The sequence below is a fragment of the Carettochelys insculpta genome, chromosome 28 (genome assembly GCF_033958435.1).
Source record: "Carettochelys insculpta isolate YL-2023 chromosome 28, ASM3395843v1, whole genome shotgun sequence".
NCBI classification, from domain to species: Eukaryota; Metazoa; Chordata; order Testudines; family Carettochelyidae; genus Carettochelys; species Carettochelys insculpta.
This window is the reverse complement of record NC_134164.1, coordinates 7,440,680-7,453,923: the sequence shown is the minus strand read 5'-3', so window position 1 is coordinate 7,453,923 and position 13,244 is coordinate 7,440,680. Positions and strand designations below refer to the sequence as shown.

General features: G+C 60.3%; 1 protein-coding gene across 11 annotated transcripts in view; it reads left to right on the top strand.

Annotated features, from left to right (window-relative positions):
* Nucleotides 1-13,244, top strand: part of HDAC5 (histone deacetylase 5) — a 127,189-nt gene that overhangs the window by 91,726 nt on the left and 22,219 nt on the right. For 9 of the 11 annotated variants that reach the window (XM_074979271.1, XM_074979272.1, XM_074979278.1 and 6 more), the window contains 5 exons: nt 1,615-1,749; nt 5,251-5,473; nt 6,076-6,290; nt 6,453-6,734; nt 10,115-10,280. In XM_074979271.1, coding sequence (XP_074835372.1) covers nt 1,615-1,749; nt 5,251-5,473; nt 6,076-6,290; nt 6,453-6,734; nt 10,115-10,280 — 1,021 coding nt within the window. The remainder of the gene's footprint in view (nt 1-1,614; nt 1,750-5,250; nt 5,474-6,075; nt 6,291-6,452; nt 6,735-10,114; nt 10,281-13,244) is intronic. The other 2 variants (XM_074979268.1, XM_074979270.1) reach the window with 1 other exon arrangement.

Genomic DNA, 13,244 nt, shown 5'->3' with positions numbered 1-13,244 from the left:
ATTGAGTGGTCCCTCTCCAGTCACCCATAGAGAGGCCAGGGACACCATTCCTACCCATCCTGCTAATAGCCCTGGATGGACTGAACCTCTGTGAATTTAGGGAGACATGCCTGAGCTTGCTTGGGTCTAGTTTGCTTGGATGCTGAGGCTGTGATGTTGGCGTGAGAAGTTAGGGTGCAGAGCAGGCCCCTGCTGCTGGGGCATCACTGATCTGGAAAGGGGGCTTGCTCGCCGGAAAGGGGCTTGTGCCCGCTGCAGGGGAGGGAATCCCAGTGTGAAGCTTGGGGTGAATAAAAAGCAAGGGAAATATGCAATTGAATTCGTTCCAATGCAGCTGGTGCAAATAAAGAAGAGTATCATGTGTGAATTACAGTACAGTCAGAGCAGGTAAAGAAATAGTAACGGATAATTACTCCAGGAAGCGTTTCTGTGATAGCCTAAGGTTTTATCCCCCTGCTTCCGGAGCGGCTGGCACAGAGATATTGATGGTCATGATCGTGGGATGTGATGGGGACAGTTTCCCCTTTAAAGGTACCGCCCTGGGGCAGCTGAGCTGGGTCCCGCCAGTGTGTGCTGGGGAATGTTCCACTCGCAGGACATTGGGGTAGGGGGAGCGTGTGCTCTGGTTTGTGGACACGGAGTTCCTCATTTCGTGCCTGTCTGCGTCTGGTTGGCCTCGAAGGGCAGCTGGTGTTTTTTGTAACCACGGGCCCTTGGGCGGTGCCCTGGGTGGTGGTTGGTGCCCAACCTTAGAGGGGAGCTGCAGGTTCGAGGCTCCTGTCTGCCAGGCGCTGCCAGTGTCATCATGGCCCTGCCTGCCCTGGTCCGAGAGCCTGCAGGATCCTCTGCAAACATCCAGGTCAGATCCCAAATACAACCCACATGCGCCACAGGTTGGTTCAGGTCTCTGCGCCTCTCTCCCCACCAGACAAACACAGGAGGCCACTGGTGGTCTCTGCTCGCTCGCTTGGTGCAGCCGGTCGTGGTCCAGGGGGAGATGGTTTCTCCCGCGTGATCTCAGTCAGCTCAGCCAGGGGGAGTGGGCAGAACAGAGGCCCAGAGATGGGGCAGGAGGGGCTGCGTACCTGCCCAAGGGAGCCACCCAGTGCCATGGCCGCGCCTGGGACGTCCCTTATCCCCGACCTGCCTGAGGTGTTGCTCCCTGCTTCTGCGGTGCAGTTCAGCTGCCAGGCACTGAACGGGGCTTCCGTGCCCAGCACAGGGAGAGTCTGGGAGCATTGAGGGGACCCTGCACCTGGCTCAGCGAGTTCCACAGGGCGGGGCCCAGCATGACAGAAAGGCCGAGCTGTCGTCATTCACGCGGGCGGCGTCTCTGCTCCATCCCGAGGGACCCCGTCCTGCCTGGCGCTGCGGAGCCGAGGCCGGAGGGCTGCTGGTCGCCAGCCCCGTGCTGCCCCCCCCACACCCCCAAAGCCCCTTCCGAGGACAGAGCCTGGCACACACCTGCTTGTTACGTGCCTGCGGTAGGAGAGAGCACCCCCTGCTGGCCAGTGCTGTCCTAGCACGTCCTGTTCCCTTCCGCTTACCCAGCTTCTTCCCCTTGTTTCTTTCTCTCCCACCCCTCCATCCCTCCCCCCTCCTTCCTTTCTGTAGCAGATGCTCCCCCAGCACGGAGCCCTGGCAATGGACGGGTCCGCGAGTCAGCTCAGCCTCTATACCTCCCCGTCACTGCCCGACATCTTCCTGGGACTGCAGGCAACGGTCGCCGTGACCAAGTCGCAGCTCAACGTGAGTACGGGGTGCGGGTGTGCGGCGAGCGGCCCCCTCCCTCGCGCCCCCCCCGCCCGGGCTGGGGGAAGTAGGAGCACGAAGAGAACAGCGCTAAGGAGAGCGGGGCGGACCGTGGCTGCCAGGGGTCTGCATGTCCCAGGAGCTCACCTCTCGTAGCCTGACCCTCTGTCGCCCTTGCGGCTGCGTCGTCCGGAACACGGGGAGAGCAGAGGCAGTCTGAGCTGGGAGCCGCTTCACCGCCCCCCCGGGTCCGCACTAAAGAGAATCTGCCGGGGTCTGATCCCAGCTCTGCCACTGGATCCCGGCATGGCCTTAATTAGATCACTTTGCGCCCTGTGCCGTACCATCCCTGGGAACAGTTCCCCATGGGAGCGCAGTGAGCCGCTATCGGAGTGCATCAAGTGCTTTGCAGAGGAAGTGCTCCGTAAAACAAGCAAGGCCTATTACTGCCCCCCCCCCCCATTTTACAGATGAGGAAACTGAGGCGCGAGGTGGGGCGAGTCAGGCATAGATCCCAGGAGTCCTGACCCCTAATTCTCTAGCTCTTCCCACCAGGCAGCTTGTTCTGCTTGAAAGAATTGTCATACTAAGCAGTGCTAGATAAATGCTAAGGCATTGTTATTGTGATACTCATGGGAGAGTCAGTACCCCTGCAGCATGAACCCGCTAGGCTCGGCAGCAGTCGCCAGGGTTTTGCCTGCAGGTCAGCTCCCAGCAGCATCTCTCTACAGCTTGCTCTAGTGGCACTCAGGCTCTGATCTGCCCCCCGCCCTCTATCAGCCTGAGCAGCCAGACAACCACGTGCCACCCTCTCCCAGGGCCTAGCTGCAAACTCTGGGATCTTAGTGCAGCCTTAGCTGGATCTCTCGTGCGGGGGTGTGGGGGGCCAGCGAGGTGCAGGACTTGCAGCCTGGTCGGGATGGGGAGTTTTCTCATGTCCACAAATGGATCCAGGTCTGCAAACCTGCTGGGGGCTTATCTCAGCTCTGCACAGCTGGTGGGTTGGGGCTGTTTGCTGGGCTCCAGGGAAGCCCCCTGCAACAGGCCATGTCTGGCCCCTCTGCAAGGCTCAGCCTCTTGCTCCCCGCCACCACTGGGTTCAGCTGCTTCCCGCCACCAGGGAGAGGAGCTGGTTATCCACGGCCACCAGACAGGCTGCACTGCTTCGGAGACCCTGTTGAGGGATCCCTGGGTTGAGGGGCTGACTTGAGATCTGGGCCTGCTCTGTCCCTGGGTCCCCCGGCCGGGGCGCTGCCTCCAATGGCAGCTTGAACTCTGCTCCTGTCAAACACAGGGGTGTGGTGGGGGCACGGCTGAGGAGCGCTCACTCTGACCCCCCCACTCACATGCTTACACCCCATGTGGACAGCTCCATCAGACACTCCCTACACACTCCCCCACACCCAGGGCTCCATTAGACCCACCCCAGCAACGCCCCCATACACACCCATCAGACACACAGCGCACCCCCCGCCCGCATACACACAGGTATCGGTCACAGCCTTCCACCGACATCCCTCCCACACCCACCAGAGACACACCCACCCCCACATGTGCCCCCCCAGGTCTATCAACCGCCCATCATGCCCTGGTCCTTCATGCTGCCCTCACCACACCCAGGTGCTGCGACGATCCCACAGGAGCCGAAAGGCTTTTGCAAGGCGGGTGCTTCGGAGCTTAATTCTTGGTGGCATTTAGGGCCCCAAGTGGCTTTTCAGAACGGGGCTTGGACTCTGGAGCCGCTGAAGTGCTCTGGAAGGGGCTGTCACCAAACACCGGTCGTTGGGCTCAATCTGGGGGTAAGCAGGTAGAACCCTCTGGCCTGTGCCGGGCGGGTCAGAGTAGCTTATCTGATGGTCTCCTCTGGCCGGAGAGCTGTGTGCGGTGCAGAGATCCTGTCTGGGGCTGGCTGTCCTGGAATCCAGCCCCCTCCTGCACACCGATGAGGCAAAGTGTCCATCACCTTTGTCTCTCCGTGGCTGCTGGTGGTGCTGCTGCTTTTAAGCTGCAATCAGCAAAGCTGAGCAAAGAACCAATGGGAAGAATTTTATTAAAGCTAATGTTTAAAATTGCGTTCGCTGGGTGCAAGGCACCAAACATCGGGATCAAGCACAGGTTAGGAAAACTCCCAAGTATCTGACTGCGCCGTTCTGGAGATGTGTAGTATAAATAACCAGCATCGTCCCAGATTAAGGAGTGTAAGTGGTCTCGGGTGCCCCAGCCATAGAGCGTAGAGTCAGTGGTGGTGAAACGAAGAGCTCGGGGAAAGGAGCACGGCCTGTGGTAGAGCGCGGCTCTCGCTTGGTTGATGTCTGGTGGGTCTGTCAGGGAAGGAAGCAGCTGGGCTCCCTGACTGCATCCCCCGGCTGTGGCCTCTGTCGCTCGTGTCGCATGGTCAGTGGCCCTGACGTGCTCTCTGTAGGTGTCTTGTTGCAGGGGGTCCCCTGTCTCCAGGGCCCCCACGAGCACTGAGAAAGAACTCAGCAGCTCACGGCCAAACAGCACCTGTCTTAGAGTGGGCTCAGGTCTCAGCTGCGGAAGGATCCTTGCCCATGCCAGGGGGTCAAGGGGCTGGGCCGGCTTCTCCCAGGAGCTGTCTTGGTTTTGCACAGGATTTCCTCGCTAGTTTTCTCTCTCTCGCCACAGGGTGGGCTGGCGGGAGAAGGGGCCTCTTGCCTGGCTTGGGCGCACAGCTGGGAGGCGCTGGGCCCTCCTGCCTGTTCCTGGCGGGTCGTGTCCCACAGCTCCGATTCTCACCTGCCGGGGCGGTGCCTGGGAGGAGCAGAGTTGGGGGCGGGGTTCGGGGTCATTGGCGACAGCAGGAGGCACGTGGGAGCTTTGGGGCGGGCAGGCTGGTGTGCGGGTGCAGTGGCCATTGCTGCGTGCTCCAGCCATGTACTGCCTGGCCTTTGCTTCCCCCGGCAGCCTAGCCAAATTAGGGACCTCTGTCAGCCGAGGGGCTGAGCAGCTCTTCCCTCGGGAAGGGACCTGGAGATGACTCCAGCTCCTGACCCTGGCACCGAGTGGTCATGCCCAAGCCACTGAACCCGGGAGGGGGGCAGCAGCGAGTGACTCCATCTGTCCATGCAGGGTCTGTCTAGACCAGCCTGGTGCCCAGCGGCTGCCAGCTATGGCTGCACTTTCCGGGGGGGTGTGCCAGCCCTGGGACTTTTGCAGGGATCTGTGTGAGAGACAAGGCTGGGCCATGGCGGGCTCAGGACTGCCGGCGTGCGGCAGTGTGGATGCGCCAGGCGTGGCTTGGACCCGCAGCGGGGGCCTCCCCGGGGGTGTTAGTGCGTGGGATGGGCTCCTTGTACCACATCCTCCGTTGGGCCTTGCCTGTCTCAGGAAGAGGGCAGAGCTGGGTGTGGACGGGGGCTGACCATAGGTTTGTGGTCCCCAGGAGATCAGGCTGCCCCCTGCCCTGGCTGGACGCCCCGATGTGTTGCAGGGCAAAGATCTGCCGAGGAGCAGCCCCCAGACTCTCTCTCTCCACAGGCTTCCCCGAAGCTCTCCACCCAGCAGGAGGCAGAGCGCCAGGCCATCCAGTCGCTGCGCCAGGGTGGTGCCCTGACCGGCAAGTTCATGAGCACCTCGTCCATCCCCGGCTGCCTGCTGGGGGTGGCCCTGGAGGGCGAGACCAACAGCCATGGGCACGCCTCCCTGCTGCAGCACGTGCTGCTGCTGGAGCAGGCCCGCCAGCAGAACACGCTGATTGCTGGTGAGTGTGGGGCCCAGGCCGTGCCAGGGGAAGACAGAGGGCAGCTGCCTTTGCCACCACCTCCTCCATCACTGAGGGCCCGTGGAAAGTGCTGCCTGAGACGGGGCTCGCTGTCGTTCCCCCTCTGGGTGGAGAAACTGAGGCACAGAAGAGGGGGTGACTTGCCGGGGTCAGTGGCAGAGCTGGGACCTCCTGCCTCGGAGCCCTTGTCTCTAACGACTGGACCAGAGCTGGGAACAGCCCCAGTGGCTGGACACCCAGTCCCTGGCTCTAACCACTGGACACGACCCCCCACTGCGAAAAACTCGCCAGCCTGGGAGGCCAGGCTTGTGGCGGGACGGGGGCGCCTCAGATGGACAGCCTGTCGGGAAGGGAGGCTGCCTTGAGGGCGCAGCAGGGCCTGGGGCAGAGGGTGCCGTTCCCGGATGTGCAACTGTCCTGCGGTGTGGAATAGCCCTTTGCCTGCTTAGCAACACCTCCCCGAGGGGAAACTGAGGCAACAGGCGCAAGGCTACACGGTGCCCAGAGCTGGGGCGAGCACCCGGCTGCCCCTCCTGCTGGCACAGGGTCTGACCCGCCGCCTGGGGGCTTTCTCCTTCCAGTGCCGCTCCACGGCCAGTCCCCGCTGGTGACGGGAGAGCGCGTCTCCGCCAACATGCGGACGGTCAACAAGCTGCCCCGGCACCGCCCGCTGAGCCGCACCCAGTCGTCCCCGCTGCCCCAGAGCCCCCAGGCCTTGCAGCAGCTCGTCATGCAGCAGCAGCACCAGCAGTTCCTCGAGAAGCAGAAGCAACAGCAGCAGATTCAGCTCGGCAAGGTGGACGGGGGAGTGGGAGGGAGCCGGCAGGGCTGGTGGGGAGCCCCCCCTTTGTGGCAGGCTGGGCTGGAGCGGGGAGGGGGAGCTGGGCCAGCCCGCCGCCTCCCGGTGCACCCCGTCCTCTGCTGGGTGCCAGCCTCCCGTGCCCTGAACTCCCCCCAGATCATCACCAAGACGGGCGAGCTGCCCCGCCAGCCCACCACGCACCCGGAGGAGACGGAGGAGGAGCTGACGGAGCAGCAGGAGGTGCTGCTGGAGGACAGGGCGCCCCTGGGGCCGGTGGCCTTCGTGGTGGACGGCTCGCCGGAGAGCGGGAGCACGCCGGACGACCTGGAGGAGGAGGCGGGCTGCGTGGCAGCCAAGGACGAAGGGGGTGAGAGCGGGGCTGAGGATGAGCCAATCGACTCGCCGGAGGTGGAGGAACTGGGCGTGGCTTACAAGCAGGTAAGCCCCTCCCACTCCTCCCTGGAGCAAACTGAGGTCTCCTCTGCCTTCTATGGCCCTGTGGTGGGATTCGAACCCAGGGCTCTGTCCCCAGTGCCGGCCGCGTGGTTACAGCCGCGGATTGGGCAGCTGACAGCACTAGGAGCATCTGCCTTTACCGCGGGGGCTGGAGGAGGGACTCCCCAGCTGGCACCTGTAGTAGGCTCTTAACCCCTTCAGGGCTCCAGCTGCCAGAGGGCAGCCCCGTGCGACTGGGGGTTGTGCCACTCGCGGAGTGTCGCCTGGGAGGAGGGTGGGGGGGATTCTCGCCCCAGATGTTGGCTGTAGCTCTCCTTGGTGGGTGTTTGCCCATCCAGCCTGCCTTGACCCTGGCCCATCACCCAGGCAGCCGGGGGCCCAGCTTTCCCCGTCCCCTTCGATGAGTTTGGCTCAGGCTCAGGCCCAGCTCCGCTTGCCACAGGGTGTGGACCTCATGGCGGGTCTGGGCATGTGTCACCCTTACAGATGGTTGTGGCTCCCCACCGTGCTGTTGGAAGAGCTGAGCAGTTAGGAGTGGGGGTGAGGGCTGGGGGGCAGGGTGCCCATCCCTACTAGCTGGAGAGGGGCTGGGAGCTGGGCACTCACCCCAGGGAGCTGTGGGGGGCTGGGACCTGGGCACTCACCCCAAGGGAGCTGTGGGGGGGTGGGAGCTGGGGAGTGACCCCAGGGAGCTGTGGGGGACTGGGAGCTGGGGAGTGACCCCAGGGAGCTGTGGGGGACTGGGAGCTGGGCACTCACCCCAGGGAGCTGTGGGGGGCTGGGACCTGGGCACTCACCCCAGGGAGCTGTGGGGGGCTGGGACCTGGGCACTGACCCCAGGGAGCTGTGGGAGGCTGGGAGCTGGGCACTGACCCCAGGGCGCGCTGTGGGAGGCTGGGAGCTGGGCACTGACCCCAGGGAGCTGTGGGGGGTGGGAGCTGGGCACTGACCCCAGGGAGCTGTGGGGGACTGGGAGCTGGGCACTGACCCCAGGGAGCTGTGGGGGGCTGGGAGCTGGGCACTGACCCCAAGGAGCTGTGGGGGTGGGAGCTGGGCACTGACCCCAGGGAGCTGTGGGGGACTGGGAGCTGGGCACTGACCCCAGGGAGCTGTGGGGGGCTGGGAGCTGGGCACTGACCCCAGGGAGCTGTGGGGGACTGGGAGCTGGGCACTGACCCCAGGGCGCTGTGGGAGGCTGGGAGCTGGGCACTGACCCCAGGGCGCTGTGGGAGGCTGGGAGCTGGGCACTGACCCCAGGGCGCTGTGGGAGGCTGGGAGCTGGGCACTGACCCCAGGGAGCTGTGGGAGGCTGGGAGCTGGGCACTGACCCCAGGGAGCTGTGGGGGGTGGGAGCTGGGCACTGACCCCAGGGAGCTGTGGGGGACTGGGAGCTGGGCACTGACCCCAGGGAGCTGTGGGGGGCTGGGAGCTGGGCACTGACCCCAAGGAGCTGTGGGGGTGGGAGCTGGGCACTGACCCCAGGGAGCTGTGGGGGGCTGGGAGCTGGGCACTGACCCCAGGGAGCTGTGGGGGGCTGGGAGCTGGGCACTGACCCCAGGGAGCTGTGGGGGGCTGGGAGCTGGGCACTGACCCCAGGGAGCTGTGGGGGGCTGGGAGCTGGGCACTGACCCCAGGGCGCTGTGGCTGGTAGTCACTGGGTAACAGAGAAACAGCCAGTGCTGGCTCCTAACACCCCAAAGCGAACTTACCCCATTGCATCCCCAGCCTCGCTGCAGCTCACCCACCCCGGCGCACGTCCAGCTTCACAGGGGCGTGCACGCCCCCTTGCACGCCTGACCGCCTGGCTGTGCACACCCACGTCGTGAGCCTGGCCGCTCACTCCCGCACGCGTGCCCCTGCTGAGCTCTCACCTCTGCTGACATGCTCCCTAAGCACTGCCCCTTTGGCACACACCCCAACACCCCCCCCTGCGCCTACCCCCCCACCCTGCCCGTACCGCCGGCTCAAGCCATTCCAGCCAGCTCCTCGGCTGCCCAGTCTGCTGCCTGCCGAGCCGGCTCCTCGTTCAGCGCGGGCTGCGTCAGAGATGGCTCCGAGGGGCGAGTGACTCATCCACCCCCTCACTTCGCCCTCTTTGCTCCCTGCTTCTGGCCCCCGCAGACGCCCCCTCCTGCATCGCACCCAGCCGCCGCTGCTTCCAGGGCATGACTCATCCCCAGCCCCTCGCATCCCTTCCGCTCCTCCAGCTGCTGAATATTTGATCGGCTGCGTGGGCGGCGGGAGGGAGGGAGGGGCTGTGTGTGTGGATGCAGGGAGGAGGGATGAGTCTCTTTGCCCAGAGGGCCGGGATTTAGAAAAGCAGAGTGGCGTCTGCATGCGCATAGGAAGCGGCTGGTGTCTTGGCAGAGCCAGAGGCGCATGGTCAGATCAGCCGAGCATGCAACCCAGAGGGTCGGCTGCTGGGGAAGGCTCTGTGCGTGGCTGCAAAAGTGGAGCGGGGCTGAGTTTCAACTCCCATGGCGGGGGCGCGGTTCCGCCCCTCGCAGGAGAGGTGCGCAGGTTCCCTTCACTGTATGTTTCAGCCTCCGGGCCTGGCGCCAGGGTAGGGACAGGTGTGCCTTGTAAGCCGTGTGCTTGGGCAGCCTCCCTGGAGAGATCCTGGTTCTGCCAGCCGATTAGCGGAGCGCCCACAGCCGGCAGCAGGGGTTTTGGTTGGTGGTGCACATCCACTCCTGTGCTGGTGCATATAACAAATTTTTTTCTGCACGTGGATAGAAGAAAATTATTGGGAATCCTGGTAGGGAGACAGCTGGGAACTGAACCCCACAGCCATTCCGTGCCCTTTAGCCAAGAGCGTCGTCCTCTGCACATCACTCGGATACCTGGGGCATTGGGGGCTGGTTTTCTAGAGGGTGATAAAGATGGCGCAGAGGAAAGGGAAGTGGGAGCCACAGGCTGGGGGGCCTGGCTGTGTGGTTGCTGGAGCCTGGGGTAGGCTGGCACTGAAAATCAACAGCATGGGGCAAGTTCTGAGAGACCCGTGGGTGCCCAGAGCTGGCATCGTGGGGCTCAGGGTGCCCACTCGCTCCATGCGCTGGATTCCGTGCCAGCCATGTCTGGGCGCTGAATAATTGCATATCTCACGTGGCACTACAGTCCGCAACTGAGGTCAGGGCCCTGCCAGGCCCGGCCATGCAGGATGTACAGGCAGAGAGGACAAAGTGCGACAGGATAAACTGAGGCACAGGGCAGCAACGGGGCGGCTCAGTGGCAGAGCTGGGAACAGAACCTGCGGCTCAGCTTGTTCCCTGGCGGCTGGACTGTGCTGCCTCAGGAGGGCTCCACCCCTGGGAGAATTTCCTGGCCTGTGCACATCCTCTCTGTGCTCTGTGTCCTGGCAGGTGTTCCCAGATGCTCAGCAACTGCATACCCTCCAGCTCTTCCCTGCCGCCCTGAGCATCGCCACCCTGCCTCACCAAGCGCTGAGCCGGACCCAGTCCTCACCCGCTGCTGCCGGCATAAAGAACACTGCAGCAGAGCCCCCAGTCAAACACCTCTTCACTACAGGTAAGAGTTACCGGTCCCTGTGTAATATTGGAGGTTTCTCTGGGCACAGCTGAGAGGGGAAAACTGGGGCAAATTGCTTAAACCAGGGCTTCTTACAGCCCAAGACTAGGCGTCCTCCACCAGAAAGCTCCAAACCAGTCACGCAGAGGACTTCTGTTGCCACACTGGCCAGCAAGAAGTCACACAAGCAATTCCCTCGCACACTCCAGCTTCCTTTGTGCCACAACCGGCCCCCTCCTTACACCGATGAGAGGTTCTGTAAACCAGTCTCGCCAAATCCAAACTGAGTCTTCCAGTTCCAAAGGGCCAGCCACATTCTCAGGTCAACGTATACCTCCGACCTGACCCAAAAGAGCACATTGTGCCGATCCTTTGGAATCTAAAAGCTAAAGGTTTAGTAATAAAAAGAAAGAAAGAATAATGTGAGAGTAAAATTGTGAAAGCAATCAAATTATACACACCAGCCACAAAGTTTTTGATGCAGGATTGCAGCAGTGGTGGAAATGCTGCTGTCTTAAAAGTCTCTGGAGTACATCCTGGCTGCGTCTACCCTATGTTTTCCTTTTGGAAGAGGAATGCAAATGGAGGAGATCAAAAATGCAAATGAAGATTGATTTAAAAATCTCACACTTCATTTGCAGAGAATCATAGAATGCTCAGGCTGGAAGGGACCTCAGGAGATCAGAGAGTCCAGCTCCCTGCTACAAGCAGGATCAGCCCCAACTAAATCATCCCAGGCAGGACTTTGCCAAGCTGGAACTTACAAAGCTCTAGGGTTGGAGATTCCACCACCTCTCTAGGCAACACATTCCAGTGCTTCCCCACCCACCTGGTGAAGTAGTTTTTCCTAATATCCAACCTGCTCCTCTCCTTCTGTATCTTCAGACCATTGCTCCTTGTTCTGCCGCCTGTCACCACTGAGAACAGTTTCCCTCCATCATCTTTAGAGCCCCCTTCAGGAAGTTGAAGGCTGCTATTAAATCACCCCTCAGTCTTCTCTTCTGTAAACTAAACAAGCCCAAATCCCTCATCCTCTCCTCATAGGTCATGTGCTCCAGCACCTTAATTATTTTCTTTGTCCTTGGCTGAACCTGGTCCAGCACATCCACATCCTTTCTATACTGCAGGGCCCACAACTGGATGCCATTCTCCAGATGTGGACTCACCAGTGTCGGACAGAAGAGATCAACTTCTCTAGATCTGTTCAAAAGCTCCTGCTAATGCACCCTACTATGCCGTTAGCCTTCTTGGCTACAAGGGCACACTGTTTACTCATAGCCAGCCTTTCAGCCTCCATGATCCCTACGTCCCTTCCGCTGTACTGCTGCTGAGCCGGTCGGTCCCCAGCCTGTAACAGTGCTTGGGATTTTTCCGTCCCAGGTGCAGGACTCCACACTTCTCCTTGTTGAACCACATCAGATTATTTTGGTCCAATCCTCCAATTTATCCATGCCATGTGGATCCTGTCTCTGCCCTCCAACATATCTACCTCTCCCCCTAGCTATGAGTCATCCATGGACGTGCTGAGGGTGCAATCCATCCCCTCATCCAGGTCATTAATAAATATGTTGGACAACACGGACCCCAGAACCGAGCCTTAGGGCACTCCGCTTGAAACCACCCGCCATCCAGATACTGAGCCATTGACAGCTACCCTTTGGGCCCGACCGTCAAGCTGGCTTTCTATCCATCCTATAGTCCATGGATCCAATCCATACCTCCTTAACTTATGGGCACGAATGTTGTGGGAGACTGTGTCAAAAGCTTTGCTAAAGTCAAGGCATATCACATCCACTGACTTCCCCATGTTCACAGAGCCTGTTACCTCATCATAGAAGCTAATCAAATGGTCAGGCAGGACTTGCCCTTGGTGAATCCATGTTGGCTACTCTTGATTTCATTCCCCTCTTCCAAGTATTCCAAAATGGATTCCTAGAGGATCCCCTCCATTATTTTCCCAGGGACTGAGGTGAGGCTGACTGGTCTGTAGTTCCCTGGATTGTCCTTCTTTCCTTTTTTAAGAGATGGGCCCTACATTTGCTTTTTTCCAATCATCCGGGATCTCTCATGCGATCGCATTTTTGGAAAAGACATTTCCAAAAACAAAAACTGCAGTTTGCCTGGCTTCCTTCAGAATAAAAAAAACAACAACCCCATTTTCGAAAGAAGCTTTCTTCCTGAAAAAAATGGGTTGTTTACAGTCCTTTGGAAAATGGGTTTTTTTCCCAGAAGGAACCCTATCTATGCGGCTGGTTTTTGTTTTCGGAAATGTCTTTTCTGGAAACGTGATTGCGTGAAATTATTCAAATGAGGCACAAGATTTGTAAATCATTTGTGTTTTTGAGCTCCTGCATTTGCATTCCTCCTCCGAAAGGAGGGTATAAGTGTAGACGCAGCCCCTTTGCTAGGGTGGGTCAGCAACCCTTCCAGGCTCGGATCATAGCACAGATGCTCCTGAAGTGGAGATGGATTGAAGACACGGTGGAGGAACCTCGTGGTTGCCTTGCAAATGTGGAGGGAATTTCATTGTTCCTCCCTGAGTGGAAGCACATCGGAAATGGAGCTTGTCGCATGAGCAGGTCCCTGCCCATGTCCTTTTGGGGCAGCGATGCACTGCCTGTCTCCTGCGTTATACATCCGCAGCCAAATTCCTAATGTGGATTGGACTCAAGTACTGCGTCACCTGCCCCGGAAGCCTTTCACAATAGGTTGCCACACTTCCTATTGTGGTCTTCCAGAAACTGACACTTCAACTACAAGCCCAGAGCCGGTATTTCTAACTCTATATGTAAAATGATACAGACACGTAAGCAGCAAAAACAGATTCAGGCTTTGGATAGACACCTCACTCGGCCCACCTGGCACAGGATTTGGTGCAGACCTGGGTCGGTGGTTGCAACAATGTTTGCGTGTTCATTTTAAAATCCAGTGACGTCACACCCTGCTCCTTCCAGAGGTCACCTG